The sequence below is a fragment of the Trachymyrmex cornetzi genome, unplaced genomic scaffold (genome assembly GCF_001594075.2).
Source record: "Trachymyrmex cornetzi isolate Tcor2-1 unplaced genomic scaffold, Tcor1.1 scaffold270, whole genome shotgun sequence".
Taxonomy (NCBI): domain Eukaryota; kingdom Metazoa; phylum Arthropoda; class Insecta; order Hymenoptera; family Formicidae; genus Trachymyrmex; species Trachymyrmex cornetzi.
In genome coordinates this window covers 1181150-1205064 of record NW_017297377.1, presented here as the reverse complement: position 1 = coordinate 1205064, position 23915 = coordinate 1181150, and the positions used below count along the sequence as shown (strand labels likewise).

At 33.8% G+C, this 23915-nt stretch overlaps 3 protein-coding genes across 6 annotated transcripts in view; 2 read left to right on the top strand and 1 right to left on the bottom strand.

Annotated features, from left to right (window-relative positions):
• Window positions 1–2752, top strand: part of ric8a (ric8 guanine nucleotide exchange factor A) — a 3958-nt gene extending 1206 nt beyond the window's left edge. Inside the window, 7 exon segments of the mRNA XM_018508624.1 lie at window positions 65–455; window positions 544–710; window positions 792–1041; window positions 1193–1337; window positions 1420–1567; window positions 1644–1763; window positions 1981–2752. Of these exon segments, the coding sequence (XP_018364126.1) occupies window positions 65–455; window positions 544–710; window positions 792–1041; window positions 1193–1337; window positions 1420–1567; window positions 1644–1763; window positions 1981–2107 (1348 nt within the window). The 3' untranslated portion in view covers window positions 2108–2752.
• A 4028-nt stretch (window positions 2753–6780) lies between these two features.
• LOC108761941 (B-box type zinc finger protein ncl-1) lies at window positions 6781–14622 on the bottom strand. Of its 3 annotated transcripts, XM_018508733.1 has the most exons (11): window positions 13251–14622; window positions 12394–12725; window positions 11971–12175; window positions 11687–11873; window positions 11366–11605; window positions 11248–11289; window positions 10522–10692; window positions 10093–10346; window positions 9628–9985; window positions 9273–9505; window positions 6781–8879 (listed from the first exon to the last, which is right to left on the bottom strand). In XM_018508733.1, the coding sequence occupies exons 1-11, from the start codon at window positions 14019–14021 to the stop codon at window positions 8775–8777; spliced, it is 2898 nt and encodes a 965-aa protein (XP_018364235.1). In that variant the 5' UTR covers window positions 14022–14622; the 3' UTR covers window positions 6781–8774. The 3 variants fall into 3 exon arrangements, with proteins under 3 accessions (XP_018364235.1, XP_018364233.1, XP_018364234.1); XM_018508731.1 differs by having other exon boundaries at window positions 11366–11873; XM_018508732.1 differs by lacking the exon at window positions 11248–11289 and having other exon boundaries at window positions 11366–11873.
• A 1372-nt stretch (window positions 14623–15994) lies between these two features.
• LOC108761875 (FGFR1 oncogene partner 2 homolog) lies at window positions 15995–17831 on the top strand. Of its 2 annotated transcripts, none has more exons than XM_018508634.1 (4): window positions 15995–16291; window positions 16749–16883; window positions 16994–17245; window positions 17416–17831. In XM_018508634.1, the coding sequence occupies exons 2-4, from the start codon at window positions 16749–16751 to the stop codon at window positions 17641–17643; spliced, it is 615 nt and encodes a 204-aa protein (XP_018364136.1). In that variant the 5' UTR covers window positions 15995–16291; the 3' UTR covers window positions 17644–17831. The 2 variants fall into 2 exon arrangements, with proteins under 2 accessions (XP_018364136.1, XP_018364135.1); XM_018508633.1 differs by having other exon boundaries at window positions 15995–16450.
• The last annotated feature ends 6084 nt before the right edge of the window (window positions 17832–23915 follow it).

Here is a 23915-nt window from a genome sequence, read left to right as displayed (position 1 = left end):
TATATATATATATAAATTCATAAATTTCCTATGCTCATTTAATGAACTAATGTTTAAAATTTAGTACAAAATGTATGATAGAATCTCTATGCATTTACATCTCTGTTTTATATTAAATGATATACATATATATAAATACATGAATGCTTTTGATTGCAGTTACGATAGAATCACTGAAGTTGCTGTGTAACTTATTATTTAATAGTGTAAAAGTGCAACAGTCGCAAGTATTAATCTCTTCTTTACCTTATCTCATCGATCGAATTAAAAATTATACGACACACGATCCCTATGATGTCAAATTATTTGACATGAGAATATTGTTTTTACTCACTGCACTAAATACATCTACAAGAGACATAATCAAAACTGATTTATATGGTGATGTATATCTTATTAAAATAATAGAGGAATTTGCAGCTAAAAATCAAAATAGCGAGGTAACTGTAAATAAGGTAAAAAGATTCATTTAAATATAATTTATTGATATTTTACATATATTTTATATCAATTAAAAAATTCAAATTTTCTCGTTACTTTTAGACAGAAGAGATAACAATAGTCTGTGAAGTTTTAAAAGTTCTATTTAATTTATATATACATTCCGATGATATCGCAGTTGAGGATCAAGAAAAATATAAGAATTTGGTGTTAATTTTGTATAAGTTGTTAACTCTTAAATATTCAGTGCAACAAAATGACCTTGAAAGGTAAAATAATAACAATTTGTGATATCTTATTATATAACTTTTATATTAAAAGAAAATTAGTTTATTATCTCTTTTTTTCAGCCATATCGTCAATTTGTTGACTGTGATACCATTTAGCTGTTATACATCAATTATACAAGCTGTTAATAGCAAAGATTGCAAAGATGTATACCAAAACATGAATATGAGCGCTATATGCGTTTTACTTAGATTTTTAGATAAAAGATTAGAATGTAAAACACATTTACTAGAAAATTTCTCTCCAATAATTACTGCATTGGTTAGACTCGTCAAATCAGAGAGGCTTGTTCGCAAATACGTAAGACTGCAGGTAAAATCTTGTAATAAAATTTGAAATAGTTATTTTTATAATAAAATTTTTTTTTTTTAATCTACTCTCACTTAGTAAAGAAAAAAAATTTAATAAATGATTTTTTTTAATTGCCCAAAATAATAAATAATCTCATGAATAAATTTTGTAGATTTTACCTCCATTAAAGGATGTGATGAATCGCCCTGAAGAAGGGACGACATTAAGGGCTAAGTTATGCAAGTTACTAACATCACCTATCACAGAATTACGTGATCTAGTTGCAGAACTTTTATTTGTTCTTTGTAAAGAAAATGGTATTTATCTGCCGTATTAAAATATTTCAAGTGATATAATTTTATTTAGTACTAATAATGACATTGTCAATATTATTTATAGTTAGCCGTATGGTGAAATATACAGGATATGGAAATGCGGCTGGAATGTTTGCCAATAAAGGATTATTAGGGCGTAGCCAAGCGGAAACGGCTTATTCTTCTGAATCGGAAGATAGCGAAACGGAAGAATATCAAAAATATAAAGAACGGTAAGCAATCGACGAGAAATAGTCACATTAAGACGAAACGAAAAACTTTATAAATAAATGGCTCTTTTATTTTAAGAATAAACCCAGTAACTGGATGTTTCGAGCATTCCAAACCAAATCCGCTTGAAGGCATGACAGAGGAACAAAAGGAATACGAAGCTTTAAAATTAGTAAATCTGGTTGATAAATTAACAAAGTGAGTAGTGTATATTGAGATTTTATTTATTCGTCACAGATCAAAGATATGCGTAAAGATATACAATCATATCGAGATCTAATGCTAAACAAAAGCTGTTTTCATATATTTATAACATCATTATGTAAACCAGCAATATATCAGCTGCAAACGCCATAATGATAATAGTTTTCTATATATATAAAAAAATATATATCAAGATAACATCGTTGCTTAGGGAAGGAGTCGTGCGTCCTTGCCGCATTGGCGATGATGGGAAACCAGAACCGATAGAACACGTTCTTGAGTTGCAGAACGAATTACCAAAACAACAGTATGGCAGAAAGGACTCAGACTCCGAATAAATGTTATATATCTCCAAAATAGAGGACAATCTGTATATGTATAGGTGTATCTGTCCGAATAAAGATATTCAAGTCGAAAATTTGTTGTGTTCTGTCGTTAGGCCCGCACTAAATTAGTCGCTTCTATTAGATAAATATCAGTAACACAATTGCTTACGTAAAATATATGATTATGAATATGCGAATATCGTATAAAAAAACGTCGTTTTCTCATACATGAAATTGCGTCCGAGGTGATTACAGTGAATAAAAAGAATTTGATATTTAGTTGATTACTTTATTGAAAAAGAGAACAAAGAACAACATTACAAATTAAACAATTGGCAGGAAATAAAAAATATATAACAGTTTCCAAAATCACATGAAATATTTAAACATTACAATTTTGGTAAAATGTGTTATGTGCTTTGTGAGCATCACAATATATTATTATTGCATTGCAGCCTATGCGCAGACAAGAATGTATACTTCTACACGTTTCAAATAACTGCATAGTGATATCATTTGAGAATATCTTAGTATAGGACAGTACATATGAATTGACAGGTAATGGCAAATTGAGTTGATATGATGAAGCAATGTACGATCAACAAAGAACATTTATTTTCTTTTTTAAGGCTAAATTTGTCCATCCTATAATAAAATATTTTCAATATAATACATTTGACAAATATATAAGTAGCAAATGTTCCGTATCTTTAATTATGTAATACATTATGTAGATTAAAATATTTTTTTTTCTTTTTTTTGTAAAAGTGTATATAGATGTGTATACGTATAATACCATAAATTTGAATATTTTATATAAAAATGAAACTAAAATTTGGTTTCAAGATAGAAAAAAGCTGATTTGCGGTAAATAAAAAGAAAAAAAAAATAATAGAAGAGAGTTAGATCTGTGTTACAGATATTTCGGGGACTAGTCTTGACAAACTTTGGAAGATAAAAAATCGTAAAACTCGTAAACTAAGAGATATATATAGATACATATTTGAATACTTCGAAATTCAAGTAGTCCGACAATGGGGGGTGGGTATGTTTAATAAAGGCTGAGTAGTCTCAAAGGGAACTGATTTGTGTGTACACAGTTGATCTCTGGACGTGTATAACTCTAAATAATACGTTACATTAGATGACCATGCTCCTTGGCATCCCATTAGCATATAAAAAATATATTGGTATACACGCGCTTTCCATATTGCATTACAATTTACCTTTTTTTCGTCAGTTGTACTATTCTTATACAGTTTACATTTTGAAGTGTAAGTGATGTCGGAACATTTAAGATCTTTTCTTTTTTTTTTCCCTCCCCAGAAATACCTCGTTCTACGCAAAATACCAATGGAGGTCTCAGGAAAACATGGTTTACACACAGTAATCCGCATTATCGTTTCGTGACAGCTGTTACAACATTTGTATGTGTACAACATAGGTTGAATCGTTAGAAAGTTCATTTCAGATATACATAGTACATGTTATTTAGTATGTTAATTAGATAGATTTGAGAGAAACGACACTAGAAACTAATTTTGCATAGAGAAATGTGATGGAGCCAGGCTTTAATTTTTGGTAAAGCACAATTGCTCAATGTAGACGCTTATTTTCGATTACGCAATAAGCTGCAAATGAGCTATAAGAAGCTTTAAGAATCAAATGTTATTTTACCATAATAAGTTTCTCTCAAGTCAGCCTCGCGATCACTACTTAAAAGTAAGTAGAAATACGGAGATCACCGAACGGATATATTCGAGGGTATGCTACTCGACAAGTTGACGCTTTTCAGCATACCGGATTGGAATGCAACTGTATGTAACGCGGTTTTAGTGGTCAATTTGATATGTAAACAAAGTACCTCCAAAAAGGAACGTGTGGTAATATCCAAAAATAAATATTACACGTGTATAGGGCAGATGGCGAAAGCGTTTTCTTTACCCTTTCTCTCAGCCTGTTAAGTATTACATCGAGTAAACTAATGCAAAATAAATAAAGCTAGTGCTGTTGAGGAATGAAACCAAGTAACAGTATATACGCCATTAACATGCCTTTCGCGTTACTTACTTTCTAAAGATAGAATATATATATATATTAAATATTTGTACTTTAACTGACTAAGCAAGGATTTAATCGTAATTTTTTGTCTTCTTACTCTAAGAACTTCGACACTCGCGCGCGACGCAACTTAAAAAGACGAATAAAATAAACTTATAAGGAATAAAACAAATTGTAAGCAATAATATACGTGTTATATAAATACTCTGATTAGTCTGTTTTGGCACTAAAGAATTTAATTTTTCTATCTCATACGAAGGTGACAGATAAAATGATCGATTTGGAATGTAGTTAAATCGTTAAAGTAGAATCAACATCAATACTCGTTATGAACTAATCGCTTTTTTCTGCCATTTCCTACGAGGTAATATGACAAGCTGTATAGAATTCCTTGTCATCTCACCTCAGATTGAGTATTTGAAATAAAAGAAAAAAAATGTTAGCAACAAAAATATAAAAATTTAAGCAATGACAATAAACGTGTGTATGTGTGTATCTGAAAAGAACACAATTAAAATGAAATGAAGTGTATAATAGAAACCGGTCAATAACGTTTCTTATCTTTTCGAATAAGATATAAACTGTAGCGAGAAATTTATAAAACCAATTAAACAAAACAATATATAAATAATATAAATACACATTTGAAAACAATTCCGTTTCCCCGGATAGCCCGAATAAAAACGTAATAGATCAAAATATGTATAGCAAGCTCGTACCACGTATTCCCCGGCAATAACTACCGCGGAAAAATGATCTAACGTATCCAAATAAGTACGCTATAATAGCGTCAAAAACAGCCGATCGAACACATAATGCTTGCATAAAGGTAAAAATTAATTATATGTATATATATATAAGACAATGTATACGAGCGAGTAAGGAATAAAAATATTATTACAAAAATAACGCGGAACGCTTACACATAATGAGCTATGGCTTCTTTTTCTTTCCCCTTTCCTTTTTGATCATAGATTGTTGCCCCTCTTTTCCTCTTGTAAAAATTCAACTTAAATTATGCTGAAGGCATGAAAAAGTAAAAATTAATCACGGACTTTTAGTGTATAAGCCATGTCGAGTAAAATAATATGGAGCTGTTAATTCGAAGCGCAATTCGTAAGATAACTCTTTTCGTGTTACGCTTTTCTCCATTTATAACCAACTATATAGTGTTAATTGGCCATGCCCTAATCAATATAGCGAAGTCATACTCTTTTTTTTTCTTTAGGATTCTAGGAAGACTATGATTAACCGTAGGCTAGAATTCAGTTTATGTCGTGTGTCATGTTAGTCCTATTATTTATATAATTGTAGCTGTCTCGTTAATGCTTGTGAACATTCGCAATAATTCTTATTGTATAATATATGCGACTCTTTTCTTTTTTTCTTCTTCCTCTTTTGAAAATCAGGAACATATTTTTTCGTGTGATATATAGCAACGATTCCTCATCGAATACACGACATATTTTACGATTGACAAATATTGTGTCGATTCACGCAAATCGTACGCGAAATTAGAAACAGAGCAGCCCGAGGCGCTCGTAAATGTCTTCCTCGTGTTGCCAAGTATTGTAAAACATAGCTTGTAAAAGTTTCGAGAGCAATTTTGTATCGGGAAACAAACGTAATCGCGCATTAACTCTGATTTACAAATAAAACAGGTGACAATTCTACAATTATCAGAAGGAAATGGAAAATTATAATTTTAACTCCACGGCGAACGCAAAATCGAAAGATCAAATAATTCTTTGCTTGAAATTATGTCGGAGAATCTGTGGCACCTAAAAGGCCTTGGAAGTTGTATAGCAATAAAAATAGTACTGCTAAAGAGTAATACACACAGAACCTATCCCATACTCGAAATACGATCTTCGATTACACTGCCAGTTGTAAAACTGTTTAGTGTGGATAGTTATGAGAGCTTTTAATATTAGTTTAACAATGTAAGCAAAGTTTATCTATTACGTACAGAGTGACTATATAATTCTATACATATTAGGATAATAAGACTTTTGAGATTGTAAAAATCATCAAAAAATCTATCACAATTACCATTTACGTAACAAGTAATTCTCGTTCCTTTTTTTTATATATTATTGTTGTAATTTAAACATCAAGGCAAATAAGGGGTGAATTTCAACAGTGGCCTAAATTAGCCAAGTAGTCTTCCACAGAGATAAAAATATGTAAAGAGTAAATCTATACTAAAATATTCAAGTATATATAAGGTGAGCGTAATATAATAATTTTGTGAGGTAAAAGACCCTCTCGTTAATGGTCATCCATTCGTTACACTATGAGTTTTTTTTTTTAAATATGACTGGCAAAAATTTTGCAACATGTTCTCTCTTTATTTTGAATATTTTCTTCTTTTTATATTTAACGCGTATCATTAGAGACGATTGATGGTCCGCTCTGCATCTGGCGTTATTGTGCTTGTAAAAACACCTTGCAGGCGGCACCAACGGTATCTCACATTGATACACTTCTAATCAATATTTACCTAGCAACAACATCAGAGACTCTTTAAGGACACAACTTATCCTGACGATACTATTATCACAGGCATTATTTATATAACTCTGCTAACCATGACTATTAAATATTTCAGAATTAGTTTTTCTTTTCTTTTTTCTTTTTATATATAAAATTAAAACTTCTAACGTTACACGAGAGATGAGTACGACTGATTAGCTTAGGTGTATGTATGTAGGCTTCGTGCAATTTACTACAAATGCCGATGTTATGCGCGAACTTTAAAATAGCCTCCTAGTACTGCCCTTTTTTGTTTCTCGTTTGTCTAAATTTTTATCATTTGCTTCACACGAGTAATGAAACCAGACATTATCGATATAATTTCCTGTATGCAAACGAATTTGATAAAGCTAGTCAAGTATAAATATATATATATATGTATGTATATATATATAATTATATGTATATATGGATGTGCTACCTAGCATTTGGTATGGCAAGATAGTATTTATAATTAAACGTTATTGTAGATAATGTAAGGTAACACAGTGTAGCAATCTGCCAAATATCCGATGTATATGTTGTATACACATTGCATTTTAGTTCAATCAAATCTTAAGGCTGATCATGTAAACAACCCTAAAAAATATGTGTATTTCTATATATGTATGTGTCTTATGTGGTTTTTTCTTTTTCATGTATTATGTTAATATATACATAAATAGAGGTTGTTTAGCAAACTGTACGTTATTTCCTTTTTTTTTTACATAGATAAAGTATCGTCCCTATATGATATACCGGTGGTATATATTATGTACTTACGAATCTTATATAATATATTACACAAAATCGTTCCCCTGCATTGTAAAAAATGCGCGGGAACGATTTCTGTAATTTTATAACAAATACATTTACATGGTATGGATACATTATTCACTAGCACCACGAACCAATAATTCACACACGCATATACGTCGTATTCATATGATGGACCATAATAAAGCATCCTGAGTAAATATTGTAACCATTATGTGTCTCGTCTAATTTTAACAATGCACAAATGGGATCTACTCGTTTGTCTCGTAAGTGTAAATAATTATTTCATTTTTTTTTAATACGCTCAAAGTATCTTTTCTGTAGGACACTTTTTATATAAGATATTAAATGTTTGATTTTCAACATACCATAATCTATTCCTTGCACATTAACGTTGTTTTTATATTATGTTCTCAACTATCATTTTCAAACGCGCAGAAAGAAATCAGGAACATAGCTCTTATTAAGCTTCGTGCCTGCTGCAGTGAGGAGTATTGTTTCATTCTCTTCTTTAGAAATACGATATGATAAGAGCAGGAAGTACTACCAACTACCTCGCAGCATGCAACGTTCTTTTTTTTCCTTTTTTCTGTTAAGCGAAAAATTTTGATCCTTTCATCGTGAAATTTATCCTGCTGAGTTTATTAGTTACTTAGAAGCTCTTAAAGGAAAACTTTTTAAACGTAATCTGTGCATTTATATGCATCTCTCTTGAAGCATCAGTTAGGACTAAGAAGACAAACATCCTTGATTAATAAAAAATCAGGACGAGAACGTCTTATTCCGAGCACGAATCGAAACCAGTGTATAGAAAGTGCTCGTCGGAGACTAGAATAATTTGATTTATAAACATACTTAAAATACTGACATGTCAAAAATGATGTACAACAACCAATTTTGACGGAAGGCCATTATAAATTGCTTTCTCTACTACAAGCGATCCAACTCGTTGGTTGGTTGCTTATTGGTTGATATAGCTAACTGCTTCTCTCTTTATAACTGGTTCCACTTAGTTAATTTAATTTACTTTGGCAGTTTACCAAAATGCAAATTGCTAAGTTACTATTATACTGTTTGGTCGGAGACGTACATTACCTTTCTGCTTTTTTTTTTGTTTTCAACATTGTTACTTTCATAAAACGGGGACGCATTATATTTTTACAACTATTAAAGCTGCATGCTGCACTTGTTTCTATTGCTTCGATAGGCCCAATATTCGAACGTAATGCCTTGGGCATGCCTTTTCCATCTTTCGTTGAGAGGAGTTTCCAAAGAAGTTTCCATTTGCAGAAGGAAGTTATAACATACTTACTCATCTGATGCCACTTCACAATATATAAAGAGTGTTTAATACAAGGACATGGTGGTTGTTTTTGGCCAGTGTTACAATATACCCTTCCGAAGTTATTTTCAATCCACAACATCGAGACACCTATAAAATATAATATTACAACATTTAAAAGCACTATCATTAATTTTAAAATTCATTATATTTATAAATATTAGTAAAAATTGTTTTAGCAAAATAAAACAAGTATATTTTATAAAATACAAATATTAAATACTTAAATTTTATTTTAGACTAATCACCAGTGTACAACAGTTTATTACTACTGGTAATTAAAGTAACATAATATTAATGTGTCGAATAAAAAATTGATAATTGATGGATCGATTCTAATCGCCATCCCATGTATACATTTCGGTTTTTAAAAGTGACTGGAAAATGGTAATCCATTTCCGGAATTCATATTTCATTTATATTTATAGTATATAAAAAAATATATGTATTCAAGATTAATATATGAAAGATATAATACTCTACCTTCACATATGGACATTCAAATTCTGATATTAAAGAGCCCGCTCTGGAGAAGACAGCTACATGGAAACGATTACCATGTGAATCCCCAATTAATACATCTCCTGCATCACTAATATCAATCCCGTTCGGGAAGTTTGTTACATTCTCACAGCCAATGCGACGCAGGAATTTACCCTCTTCGTTGAACACCACAACACAATGTCCTTTAAAGTCGCAAACAAAATATTCTTTGCCTAAAAATGTATATACAATTTGATTATTAATATTATAAATTGCAGTTTGTCGTTATTGAGCGTAATTAATTATATTAATTATAATTTCATTGTAAATATTAAGAATGATAAAGTATGCTTACCACTGATAGCAATATCACTTGGTTCTCTCATATAGTCACTACAATCAAACCACCTCAAAAGATCTCCTGTATCACTGATTACGAACACAGTTGGCGACACACTGTCAACAGCCACAATATGACCTTGACTGGTAACAGCTAGGCCAGCTACGATATCGATGTAACGAATAGCGATCTTCTTTATAAAGTGGCCATTCTTTGTAAATATCTGCATTCGAGATCGTTCATTTCCACGATCGCATACAACAAATTTGCCATTATTTCTCATAACGGCTACTTTCCTAGGATACCATAATTGTCCCTCTTCTTTACCAGGAACACCAAATTGAAATTTGAAGGTACCAGTCTTATCAAAAATCTAGAATTAACATACCCACAAAATTTATATTTCGTTTATACTTTATGTATAATTTTTTAAAATAATGAAATACTTATTTTTGACGTGTATCATTATGAAGTATATACCTGAATTCTATGATTATTTGTGTCTGCAACGATAATATCCTCATCAGTCCCCAGACAAAATCCATGAGGCGAATTAAATTGCCCTTTACTGGGACCTAATTGTCCAAATTTGCTTCGGATATGCATAGGCGTTAATTTTGTATTCTGGGTTCTTGGATGAGCAGGATAATTCCCTGTTCCTGATCCGGTTACATGATTGGCAACAGTATTTCCTACTACAGGCATATTATGCATAGAATCACCTATTAAGTCATCTAAAAATAAAACATCAATATTGGTAAACATATACAGTAACTAGTATACAGTATATCTAATATTGAGAAAAACTTTTCCCTCTTAAATCTTTTGTTAAGATATAATTACTATGCAAAATGTATTGTACAAGATATATATACATATATACGCAAAAATTTCTCGAGATTATCTTACCAGCACCCTGTGAAAGTATCGGCGAAGTGGAAGAGGACAATGATTGAAATCCTCCATTTAATAGACTATTGGCAGCCAAAGGACCCAAATTTGGGGCATCTACAATGGCTGGTGAAGGTCCACGTCCCAATACTAATCCACCGCCACCATTAATGGTGGTATTTCCAAGATCTGCAGCAAAACAATAAATATACAGTAAGCAGAAATATAATAATACATGTTTCGTGAATCTTTTAGTATATACTAATAATTCTTCACTACATCAATATTTCAGGTAAATAATATGTATTTATATATTTTTTTTTATTATAAAATTATTTTCTTTCAAATTAAATTTTAAAATAAAATAGAGGTAATGCCAAATCCGATTTTAATTTTACCTTTCAAAAGTTGTTCTGTATCTTATGAATTCTATCAAAACTTGGCCCTTAAAAATTTGCAACTTAGTTTAATTTATTTGTCAAGTTAAAATTTTCTAAAGAATACAATCCGAGTTTGCATTACCTCCCGTTGGAATACATTTTAAAGACGTATTTTAAAATGCCATTTAAGACGAAATAGCATAATTATGTTGCGCAAAAGAGATTTTTAATTTTAATGATAGCAAGTGTGTAACATACAAAAATAATTGAAACAATAAAAATAAAATAAAACATTATATAGCACCTATAATACAAATTTTTTATATTGTATGTAAAATATCTCTCAATATAGTTCTTAAGGTACCTGTGAATTTGTGGGAAAATCGGGAAATGTATGGAATTAGGTCTGGAAGAAATAAAAGAAGGAAGGACATTGGTATTACTAGAGAAAATTCATAAATCTTTAATGTTATATTTCTTACCTTGATTACCAAGAGTATTTCCTAATTTTGCAAGAGCTTGTAGATTATTAATGGCATGGCTTGTAGAACTTAGATCTCCAGCAAATAAATCTGCCAAAGTAAAGGACGGAGTTGGACTAGGATTCGAGCTAGGTCCAACTACACCAGTATCGCCTACCATCTCTACTTTCTCTGCTAAACTGGCCAGCTGTTGTAGATTATATTCTTGAATGCTAGTGAATCCATGAATAGGAACCGAACCTGGTGGAAGAGGTACAGGTGGTGGAGGAGGTGGGATATTTTGAGGACTTGAAGTCGGTGGAATAATGAATGAAGGTTCACCTTCAAAAGAGGATTGCATAGATGTGGGAAGTGAAATGGGAGAACTTGTGCTGATAGAACTTGGACAACCCATTGAAGTGGTATGAACTATTTGCTGATTTGTAGAGACACCCGATACTGTTGAGATTGGTTCAGGACGAGGTTTCACTTCTAGTGTACTTTCAGTATGAAATTTTCCAAACACTTCCTGTAATAATTTTTCACAATGGTTGTTATATATAACTGGATAAAAGAATCTATTCCGGATAATTAAATAAAATGTATTATATTATGCACATATTTACCTTTACAGTTTTCTCAAATTGATTATAGTCGGTTTGAAATTCAATAGAGAATGTTACATTATGTTTTGGTGTATTTTTTATTAAGTTCATCAACTGTGCTCCTACAATACGCCGAAGTGCTAAGATTTCCACTGCATCGCCATGTTCTAACAATCTTGAGGTAAAATGACAAGCGTCTTCTATTTTTTCTGCAGTCTTTTCAACACTGCAACAAAATTTCAAACATAACAGAATGTTCGTAGAAAGAAAGATTTCTCTATCGACAGGACAGTTCTATTCTCGACAAATGTTATTGCTAAAAATTTTGTTCTATTTATGCTTTCTAATAAAAGTATCTTTTATCTTAACCTCTAGTTTTTAATAATAATGATAAACAGTTAATAATAATAACCATTTAAAATAACTACAATTAAATATATATACCTATGAAAAGCATCCATAATTTCAAGTTCTCTGTTTGAATGCAATTTTTCGAGTTCACTTAAAGCATTGTCTTTACATTTCTCTAGTATGGCCTTGTAACTTTGAAAAGTTTCCATAATTAAATCTTTTGCTTGATCGTGTTGTACTTGCAGCTCACTAAGTGCATTTTCCAGTTGTACTGTAACCTGATCACATTCAGTAATTTTTGTTTTGCTTTCAGTCATCAGGTTAATTATTTCTTCTTTTTGTCGTGGTTCTGCATCTGTCAGTCGTTCATATTGATGCTCTGGTGCTTTGTGTTCCACAAGCAAACACTCATTGCAAATAGGTTCCTGACATCATACAATTTAATACTTCTTACTTACAATTTAAAGACATAATAAGATTAATATAATTACTATAGCCGTACAATATGAATATACACAAAAATAAACACAAAAATATTTTTTCATACATAAAAAATACATTTTAAACATTTTTTTTTGCAATATGAATTTTTTCGTCTCTTTTTAAAAATGATAACTACTTTCTTTATCTTTCAACACAAAAATAATTACATATATGAATCATTTATAAATGTTAACTGACATTAACTCCTTTTTATACATTTATGAAAGAAAATACATTCTTCAAACAATACATCAAGAGCATCAAATATTATTTACAATTTTATACATTTTAAAATTGTGGAAAATTATATTCGTAATTTAAATTACAATGCATTAATAATATTACTTTGAGCATTTATAGATGTTGCAATGGTAAGATCAGTTTTTGATTTCTTAGTACATGTTAAATGCCAAATGACAATTATAATAATACCTAAATATAAAAAGACTTGTCCATTTTCCACTTACCTGGCATGTATGACAGTAAAACTTCATATTCTCAGCAGGATGACATTCGCAAAAGATTGGCTTGTGTATTGGGATAGCTTCGTTGGATTGCTTCAAATCTTCAAAGGCAACTACTTTATGATGCTCGAAGCAGCGCATGAATTGATGCGCCGTGTTGCAATTTGGGCACAGGAAATTGGCGCAATCCGAGCAACGTGCCACGGCGCTCTCTTTGGCCTTGCAGGAGGTACATAGTACTGCCATGTTCTCGATAGCGGACATATCCAATATATTGGTGAGAACATAGTCACATGTGAGCGACGCGGCGCCCTTAGAACTAACGGAAGTCTCTTGATGGCATACAGGGCAGCTTATAACGGAGCCCACCTTGGAATCCCCAGCTTCGTCCATGAGCAGCTTGTCCAGGCATGCTTCACAAAACACGTGCAGGCAGGAGAGTACTCTAGGGGAGCACAGCTTGCTCATACACAGGGCACAGCCCTGATTATTAGCCTCTCCGTTGCCACACGCCATCTCCTCCAGGGCATCACCGGGGTTTCCGCTGTTGTTGTAGCCACCAACGGAGTTGACGTTACTCCGTTCGCCAAATATATCGCCGCCGTCGATCTCCTCGGTGCCAGTCGCGACGACGATGCCACCGTTGCTACTGCTGTCACTGCTGCTGCTACCACCACCACCACCGCTGCTGCCGCCGCCACCGCTGCCACTGCCGTTCGTCACCGTCGGCACCGAGGCAGCTCCCGATGGAACAGCCACCGTGGACGATGCCATCCTGCGATGCCGTTCGCGCGCAATTCACAAGGCGGATGGGAGGAGGGGGGGGTTGCAGTCGAGAAGGAGGAAGATGTCCTCCGATTGTACTTCTATCTCTCACGCTTGTGGACCCGTCGGATTGTCACGGGGAAAGGGAGTTGGAGGAGGGGGAGAAAAAGAGAGAGAGAGAGGGAGAGAGTTGGAAAATTTTCGTTTCCCGCTCGCTTCCTTGATTACCCTGCTTCTACTTCTTCTTCCTCTTCTTACCTCCGCGTCCAGTAAAGAATGAGGGAGATGGCGAAGGCTCTCGGATTCTCTCACGAAGCGCGCGATGCTCGAAACATTGTACTGTCGACACGCTCGCACGCGCGAGAAACAAAACACGAGACCAAGCTCGCCCAGGCTGGCTTTAGCTGGCTTGACTGGGCTTGACTGGGAGCACGACTGGGCCGCGCACCAGGAAACGCACGCGGGACCGTGTATATGAGTGCGCGCGCGCGCTTTCGCGTTAGAAGAAAAAAGAAAAGGAAAATCCCTCGCTCTCGCTCCTTCTCGCGAGCCTCGATCCGTACGAGCGTCGCACGCGCGCGCGCGCGCGCCAATTGCGTTCGTATGTGTATGCGCGCGCGACTAACGGTTGTCGCGTCGATATATATATAGGTGTGTGTATAATATATATATATATATATATATATATATAATATATATATCACGCAATTTCTTATCTCGATAACGCTCCTCGGCCACGGGAATATCACGAGATCGTACAGCTGTCAGCTTACCGGAGATCGCGCGATTTACGAGCGTTTATTTACATTCACGTCACTGGCCACACGCAGCGCCGTCGTCCTCGTCCCTCGTCGTCGCGTGTCGTCGCGTGTCGCAGAGCACTGAAACTGGGGGAGACTCGGGCGCCCAACGCTGCAGATCGCGTATCTATAGAACACTCGTAGACATTACTTCAGTCAGTGACGTTCCGAGGTGCGTGCGCGTTCGCGCGGGATCTTTCTCCTTACGTTCGGCGACGGCTGTAACTCGGTCCCGTTATCGACGCCTCGGTCGCCGAATATTTCGCAGTTCTTCATACGTGGAACAAACGAATAAATCATTCGAACCGAGAAGAGCTCATCCCCTCGATACGGGAGCCATCGACCGTTCGACGTCGAGATGGGAAACTCGCGCGGACGTCGCGATTCGCGACGCGGCGACCAATCGGCGCCTTCCTCCTTCGGAGAAACGCGAGCTGATTGGTAGCCTCACCGAATCTATTTGACGTACGCGTTCGCGACTCGCGACTGTCGACGAATTGAAATCAGCCGAAATTACTGCAGGTCGAGGCGCCATATTTAAATATAAAATAAAAGAGCAAAAAAAGCATGTTATGAAGACGTCTCTCTCTCTCTCTCTCCCTCCCTCGTATCATCTCTTTTTTGTTTTTTTCTTTTCCCTCTTGGAAGACCACCACGATTAAATCTCTGATAAAATCTCGCGGGTGCTCGATACCAAGATAGATTTTATCTTTAGCGAGGAAACATTTTTACCTTTATCGTATACTCGCTACGTAGGTTAATTTTTACCTTAACCCTCTTTCACTTTAACCTTTAATCTTGATAAAAATACACTGAGTGCATTGAATGGAAGTATTTTTATCAAAATTGTCAAGGTGAGAAGGTTAAAGTAAACGTTCCACCGCTATGTATTACATGCCGTCTCAAAGCTATGTATTACATATCATGTATTATCAAAGAAACATCGTTAGATCAATGCTCTATAAAAAGATCGAGTGGAGGACGTAAGCTCCTTTTCTCGTTCGCGGTAAATGTCAAATCGCGAGCGGCCATTTTCCTTTCGGATCGTTGATCGCCTCGCGTTCCATGCGCATACACGTATACACACACACACACACGCACATAATGTTGTGTGCGAGTACTTTATGGCGTCACACAGCTGACGTGTATGTATTACACACACACACGCACATAATGTTGTGTGCGAGTACTTTATGGCGTCACACAGCTGACGTGTATACGTGCACACCACCGCGTGAGGTGGAATGATATGCAAGGAGCACATTAAGACGGGATCACAGTGATCACACCACCGCACGGCACGCAGGTCGCAGGGCGGCTCTCAGAGGCGAGTTGAATCTCAGTACGAACCTACGAACGACGTTCTCGCATAACCTCGGCGTCGTCATCGGCGATCAATCTGCCCCGAATGCTCCACGGAGTCGCGAGCCACTGCTGAACGCCTGAACCTGGCGAGTCGCCTTCCCAATTCCCTGAAAGGTGAGTACCGTATTTGTCCAGCATGTATGTGATTTGACTCGCTCGAGACCTCCCTTGAGGACGCGTCCAACAGACCCTTCTCTGCTCACATTCGAGAAGAAGTTTGATGCAGACGAAAGAAAGTAGCGCGAAGGAGAAGAGAACACATGTGACGACCAGGTAGAATGTGAAAGGCATCAAGATGGAATCATTTGGATTTGTGATTTCATCTAGCATGCTGAGTACTAACTTGGAAAACCGATGATTTTGTTTATTTTTATGTTAAAGGCCAGAATTCTAATATATAATCGAAAAGTAGAAGCATTTGCATTATGCTGCTTGCTGTAACAACTTTATTTCCCTTATTCGCACCTGAGAATTAATACTCTTCAGTGGTTAATCGAATGATACATATTTAATAATTAGATAATATAACTGTGTTATTTTGTATATAAATAGAATTTGTATTTGTTTACAGATGTCGTTGACGTTTCAGCAGATTATATTGGATGCCAAGAAATTGGTCATTCGAATTTCAGACCATGAGAATACTGCAGATACTTTGATAAGCGAGGTAGAGGCTGTGTGTGGACAAATTGATAACATGAAGCAGGTAGATATTAAATATTATATATTTTATAAATATGCATATATTACAATATATATCTTTATATATTGTTACTGTATTTTGCTATATATTTATAATTATTTTTACATTTTCAGTATCAAGAGGAAGTAGAAATTTTAAATACAGAAGCAAAGCAAAGACCTCACTTGCAACTGATTGCTGGAATACAAAGGGAAAACAAACATTTGCGAGAAATACAGGCAGAGAATAAGGAGTTGAGAAATGCATTGGAAGATCACCAGCATGCGCTTGAGCTCATAATGTCCAAATATCGACAACAAACTGCCTCTTTATTGCGTCTCAACAAAACTGATTATTCATCGATGCATAATTCGAAATATGCTAATGTAAGTAAAAAGATTTTTGCTCTTAAATAATAAACTTTGTAATTTTCTATCTAAAATTTTTACCATTTTTAATAAAATAGATTTTCTTATTAATCTAACAGAAAATTAGTAAAAAGAAATATAACGTTTATGTGTATTTTATTAATAATGTATATTTTGTTAATTTACAGATAATAACCAGTCAAGCGGAGAAAATTAATGAAATGGCAGCCGTAATGAAAACAGCTGCCGCCTTAGATGAAGAGAATGAATTGAAAGAGAAGGAGGCGTTTCATTCTTTAAAAGAGGAGAACGCCACTCTTCGAGAAATAGTAAATATTGCAAATAAATACGGTTCCTTAAACAAAGAATGTTCTGTAGAAAGCAAAACCGTTCAAACGGATCCGCCAATAGATTAAAGAAATATTTGCTCCTAGCACTTTCGATCCTTTTTATAAAAAGTTGACCAGTATTTATTTCACACGTAAACTCATGACATTATATTACTAGATAGAATCTATTACATATAAGTAAAAAGTGTATGTGCAAGAGTTGTAATATACATATGCGAATTAAATATTTGTAAAATAAATTGTATTGTAAGCCGTTTGCAACATATATTTATTTTGTAATTTGTGTCATTTATTATCCTAGTTATTTATTTACGAAGTTATGATTGTATACGCATTCCCGTATAAAACATTTTTTTAGAAAAGAATAGTATTAATCATGTAGCTGGAACATTTTCTTTTTTTATCTGAAATATATTTTTTTAAAAGCATATGTTTTAAAAGAAATTTTTTATCCTTTATACTTTATAGTGCATATTATAAACGCTAAATATTGTTTAATATACTTGTAGGTTTACCAGGGTTGTCACAGACCTGAAAAAATTTTACCATTTTTACTGGAAAAACCAGGAAAAGTCAGGGAAATTGGTGATGGAAAACCAGGAAAAGTCAAGAGAAGATGTAAAAAAGTCTGGAATTTTGAAATTCGCTCACAATTTCTTTAAATTGCTCCTATTCTAGATAATTGTTATAATTTTTTAATATTGTATCTGACGTTAAATTTAGAGTGAAATACATTTAAAACTCGCACACTTTAGACGATTTTAATAAAATAATTAAAATTTATATTTTATTCAGTATTTTCATTTGATCGCCCTTTTTCATAACTGCATTCTTTTTTCCAATACTAATTTATTTCTTTTTTTTTTGCTTGAATTTGCACCCAAAATTTTAGTGTGCTACTAACTTTTTTTGCGTTGTTTTTAATAATATATTCTAGCTTTCCTACAATTCTTGACTTTAAACGTGTTAAAATTTACATATTTTATATTGGAAAATTTTCTATTTTCATCTGGAAAACCTAGGAAAGTCAGAGAATTTTAAAATTTATTTTCTGTGACAACTCTGATTTACTGAAAGAATAGCTTTGGAATAAGGTAATTTTTTCGTAATTTTTACAATAGACTAATTTGTTCGATAGACTAATTTCCCAGATACTTTGAAAAAATTTTGGAAATTATTTTTTATGCAAAATAATTTTACGTTCCTGGTTATTTGTTGCATAGCTTTATTTTTCAAATACTGCGGCTTGACCAATACAATCAGTTTAGTAGGTACTATTCAGCAATTTTTCTCAGAAGTTTTTTTGTAATTTATTATTTTGGTACATTCTCTTCTTTCGGAAAGACTTATTTTATTTCCCTTGGAAGCGAAACATTCGTTTTTTAGCATTGTCCTTCGAATCAAGAAATTTCTCAGCAAGGACCTTTGTTTCGCAAAAATGCCTTTAAAAAAGGGTAAAAAAAGAGTTGTGTAAAAAAGGGTAAAAACACGAAAAGTCGTAAGATTTATGATAACTGTCTTTGTCCTAATCTGTGAAACATGCTAAAACCTACAAAAGATTTTTAACCCTTTCGTCCCAATGCGTATATACGCATACCATGTTTGTTTCTTATCTGTGATACAAGTATATATAGGTATCAAATAAAAATCTTAATGGTACATATACATATATGGTAGAAGGGAGGAGAGTGGAATAATGGTACATATACATATGTACCACTATTCCACTCTCCTCCCTTCCATTCCCACCAACTAATTCTACTATTTCTTTTACTACAAATTATCAATTTGACATTAAAAAACAGCAGATCTGTATATTTTCGATTTAGTAAAAATATTTATATGCAGAGAAAGGGTTAAATATTAATACAGAGAATATTAAACAAGAACTCTTTTATAACGACTCCATAAAAATGATCAGTATTATATATATATGTAGAATTTAGGGCCACATGAAATATGTAATGTCATTATTCCTAATAGTAAGCTTTTATTTTTGCCCCTTTAATTTCTTTATTTATGATGCCAAACTTATAAATCTATATTATTTTCTCAATATACAAACATAAATTTCGAATAAATCAGCAATAAATAATAAGAAATACATTCATATGAATATATAAAAAAAAAATCTGTCCTTCTCGTATACTCTGCCATAATTCTTATTTTATACTTTAGCTCTTTTATGACGCCTCTTCGAATATTTGCGATCTAATCTTGGGAACAATCTCTTGTTTTTCCGGAATTTATGAGGTAGACTATAGATAGTGTCAAAGGTTAAAATTATATTCAATCCTTTTTTACCATGCTTTTTTTCGTACTTGAGAAAAAGGACATTTACTGCAGATTTTCACATATTTATTCATTTCGTATCCCTTTATATACGTAACTTTTTTTTGTGAAATCGCTTGCAGAAAAGAAACATTTTCGCTCTTTGATCGCAACAATACAAGTATACCTAACAGGCGTGCTTATTCGCTATGCCTATTTTTTTTCATTGTGCAAATATTACGTGTCATCTTGTCGACATGCATTCTGATTTTATGACGCAAGGTTCTTGAACGATCGTCCCTATCCTTTTTTTATCTCTTTCCTTTTTGAGGAGTATTTCCTAAATTTGCGAAGAAACCAGGAGTAACGATCTTCAGAAAGACGAAATTACCGTACGGAAATTATAGAATATTGCGATTTTCTGAAAACAAGTGCAAGAAAGAAGATACATAAATATATTTAAAAAAAACACGAAAGATATAGATATACATTTTTCTGAATACAATATCTTAGGGAGTTGTTATAAAAAAAAATGCATAACTATGGCATTACTTTACGCTTTAATAACTTTTCAGCGTTTGTTCTCAATACGATGTTCCAATTCTGTGTGTGGGTGAAGAAATTTTTCCAAATTCCTTTAAAGGAAATGCATTGTTCTGTAATACATATTTGCTCAGCATAAATAAAATTTTATTTGAGTATCCAGATAGCAACTACTGTCCTGTGGAATTATTCGGAATGTATTATCTGATCGGAATTATTCCGTTGTTTCCTTAGAAAACACTCTAGGGAATAATTGAATAATTCCGATCAAAGGGGGAGGGGAATCCATTCCGAATAAATTCCATAATAACGATCACATACCTTGTGAAATGCCTTCAAGAAACCCACAAGAGTTAACAAAAAATTAAAATGCTTTTACTTTGATTCTTAATATAATAAACAGTCAAGCGAAAGTTAAAATGATTTTATTTTGACGTCATAAAAGTCAAAATGATAATTTCTGATTACAAAATTTGATTGTTTATCGTCGTTAAGAATCAAAACAAGTTATTTAAATTTTTATTGACTTTTGTGTGTTTCTTGGACAGCGAATGTGAACGTCAAAGCGTATCTACACATTACAACGGTTCGTGCGTACTATTGTTCCGCAATTATGAAGAAAACTGATGTCATCGGGTGTATTAATGGTGCATTCATCTCGAGAGCTCTCGTTCTTTGCGAGCAATCGTGACGGTAAAATTACGCGATTAATTCCACACAGTTAATCGTGAATTGCGATTAATTACGTAAAGACGCGCTTCTCGTGCACGTCGCTTGAAGGAAACCATCGCGCCGGCTGCAACCCGTGCATCCTGTGCACCATTAACGCACCCGTCTGTACACTCTAAGGGCGCATGCATGCTGCATACGGACTACGAAGGGACGTGATGCTTCGATGCCAACTCGATCCAGGGAGCGGGGTATACTCGCTATAGCGTGAAAACTTTGAACCGGCTCCGGATTGCAGTTAACTATACGGGGTGTTCTACTTCCATTCCCGCCCAAGGAACACACGAAAGTCAACCAAAAATCAATACGACTTTACTTTGATTCTTAACGTTAATAAACAGTCAGGAGAAATTTTGTAATAAGAAATTATCATTTTTTGATTTTCATAATGTCAAAGTAAAGACTTTTTTATTTTCCAAGCAACACGTACGAAGTGTTCAAAATCGAGACATAACACATTTGACGTTTAAAAACGTCTTGAAACTTTTTTTAGATCTTAAGTTTAGAATTAAATTTGTATTGTCTGAGTTGTTATTGGACCTTGAGATGTAAATATATCTATACGTATGAATATTGATAGGATTCTTAATATTCAAAATAGGAAAGAAGGAAAATGTAAATAAGAGCGCGGTCTGATATATCATTGCCAATTAAGAATATGCGAGGCGCTTATTCGTTTTTTACTTTACTTAATTTAAGTTTTTTACTTAATATAATTATATTTACTTTGCTATTGTAAACATTTGCGCACGAAGTACCGCGCTCGATTCCTATTTGCCCTTTTCCTTTATTTAAATTTATGAAGGAATGCAAACTATACGCCTCAACAGATAAACTTGTTAAATTCCCAAGGAGAACAAGAAAGTAAAATCATCACGTATTAAATGAATCATAAAAAAATACATAAATTGGTCAATATATTGATATCAAAGTAATACTATATCGATTTTTTTGTTCTCGTTGCATTATGGAAAGTTCTACGGATCACTTTTGAATTAAAGGCTCAAATACATTCCGAAAATTTCATTGTTTTGAGCGATACATCATAAGCATTATATCAATGTAAAAAAATTATCTTATTATAATTATTAAAAAAAATTTCATGTATGATTCATCGAATAGTATTTGCAACGAGTCCGTGAAATCTGTAAAAAAAGCGGCTCTATTTTGAAATCCTGACTATTTGCTTATATGAAAGTCTACAAGAGTCACATATTTTATCTGCAACTGTGATGGGTTCCATTACAGTTGCAGACAAAATATGTGATTCTTGAAACAGCAAAATTCCTTTAGACAGATTTTTTTTATAGTCAAAGGGTTACAATCCTTTATCCAGTCCTTTTCAATCCGTTTTAGCTTTCCTTCTTTTTTAGTTGGAAAATTGTGAATAAAAGCGCCGTTTCGGAAATTGCTTTTTTCACGGAACGTACGTCAGAGCGGCTATATCTTGTAAAAAAAAAAAAAAAATTAAATTGCAAGTATTGTAAAAATACGAAGAATCGAGTGGGAAAAACGGCGGTTTCGTTCAATCCCGTTTCTCTCTTTCGGTTGCGGCTGAGAGAGATCGGACACCCAGTATAACCGGTGCACACGCTCACGTCCGACACGCATATTCACACGCACTTGGGGAAAGTGACTTACACGAGAACAGGATAGCAATGGTGCTGTACAATTCACGCATCTAGGCGGCTTGTTCTCTTTCGGGGTCCTCCATTGGACAACCCTATCCATCAAGGTCATCCTCCCTCTTTCCCTTCTACCCTCTCTCTCTCTCCCGCTCTCCGTTTTCCCAGAGCCCTCTTTTTATACACCGCGTTCTTAGATGCGATAGAAGGGTTTTTTTTTTATAGCGGTGTGCCCTTGGAGCCGACAATGACCGGCTTGCGTTTCCTGCGCTATCTATTAGAAACGCGGCACCTGTTACAGCCGCTGCTCCTTTCGATCCGATCGGCGATTATCGATTTTCTGCCTGTACCTTTCCTGCGGATGTTGATCTCTACTAAAACAGTACCACTTTCCTATATCACCTTCTTATATCTCCCTTCTTTTCCAAATTGTTTTATACTAGCTCCGTTCTTTTAATGACATTTGTATGAGTTGAATTAAATATTGATAAGTTTTATAAAATTTGCGCGATTTTCTAGACAGTGAAAATTATTTTCTTATTAGATATTACCTATTTCAAATTTAAGTGGCGAACTATCTTCGATTCTTTATCCTCGATTATACGAAACATTAGTTTTTAAATTCAATCCTATATAAAATCAGGCATCTCTTCATTGAAAAAGTCGAGACATTTTTGAAATCTCAATAATGAGCATTACATATGTTCTTGTATTCTTTTATTGACATACATTAATGTGAATTTGAATAAATACAGTACTGATAATAGTTTTATAATTCCCTCGGCAGTGAAAATTATTTGCCCAGTACTGTTTGAGATTTAATCGATACATTCTTTTTGACTTTTTTCGTTCTCGATTTTACTTATCAACTTTCTGCGTATATACATGTACATATATAAAGTCTGTCATTACGACACATTAAGTTCAATTCCATAAAATCAGTCATCTTTTCGTTGCAAAAGCCGAGAGGCAATTTTGAAATTTCATAACGAGCGTAACATTTACTTTGACAAGCAGATTCAGCAATTAATTCGGATCTCGCAATTAATCGGTCGTATGACAAACTTTGCGTATCTGTAATTAACAGGAAGAGAAGCAAACGAAGTAATGAACTCAGACTGAAATTTGCCGTGATTCCCTGAGTGACTCCGGCAGCGGACCTCTTTAGAG

Coding starts and splice junctions, on each gene's coding strand:
- LOC108761941 (XM_018508731.1), bottom strand. CDS start 14,021: ATGGCATCGTCCACGGTGGCTGTTCCATCGGGAGCTGCCTCGGTGCCG. Junction 11,290..11,365: donor AAATACTCTTGGTAATCAAG/GTAAGAAATATA, acceptor TATTTCTTCCAG/ACCTAATTCCATACATTTCC. Junction 10,693..11,247: donor ATTTTCCCACAAATTCACAG/GTACCTTAAGAA, acceptor GTTTTGCTGCAG/ATCTTGGAAATACCACCATT.
- LOC108761875 (XM_018508634.1), top strand. CDS start 16,749: ATGTCGTTGACGTTTCAGCAGATTATATTGGATGCCAAGAAATTGGTC. Junction 16,884..16,993: donor AAATTGATAACATGAAGCAG/GTAGATATTAAA, acceptor TTACATTTTCAG/TATCAAGAGGAAGTAGAAAT. Junction 17,246..17,415: donor ATAATTCGAAATATGCTAAT/GTAAGTAAAAAG, acceptor GTTAATTTACAG/ATAATAACCAGTCAAGCGGA.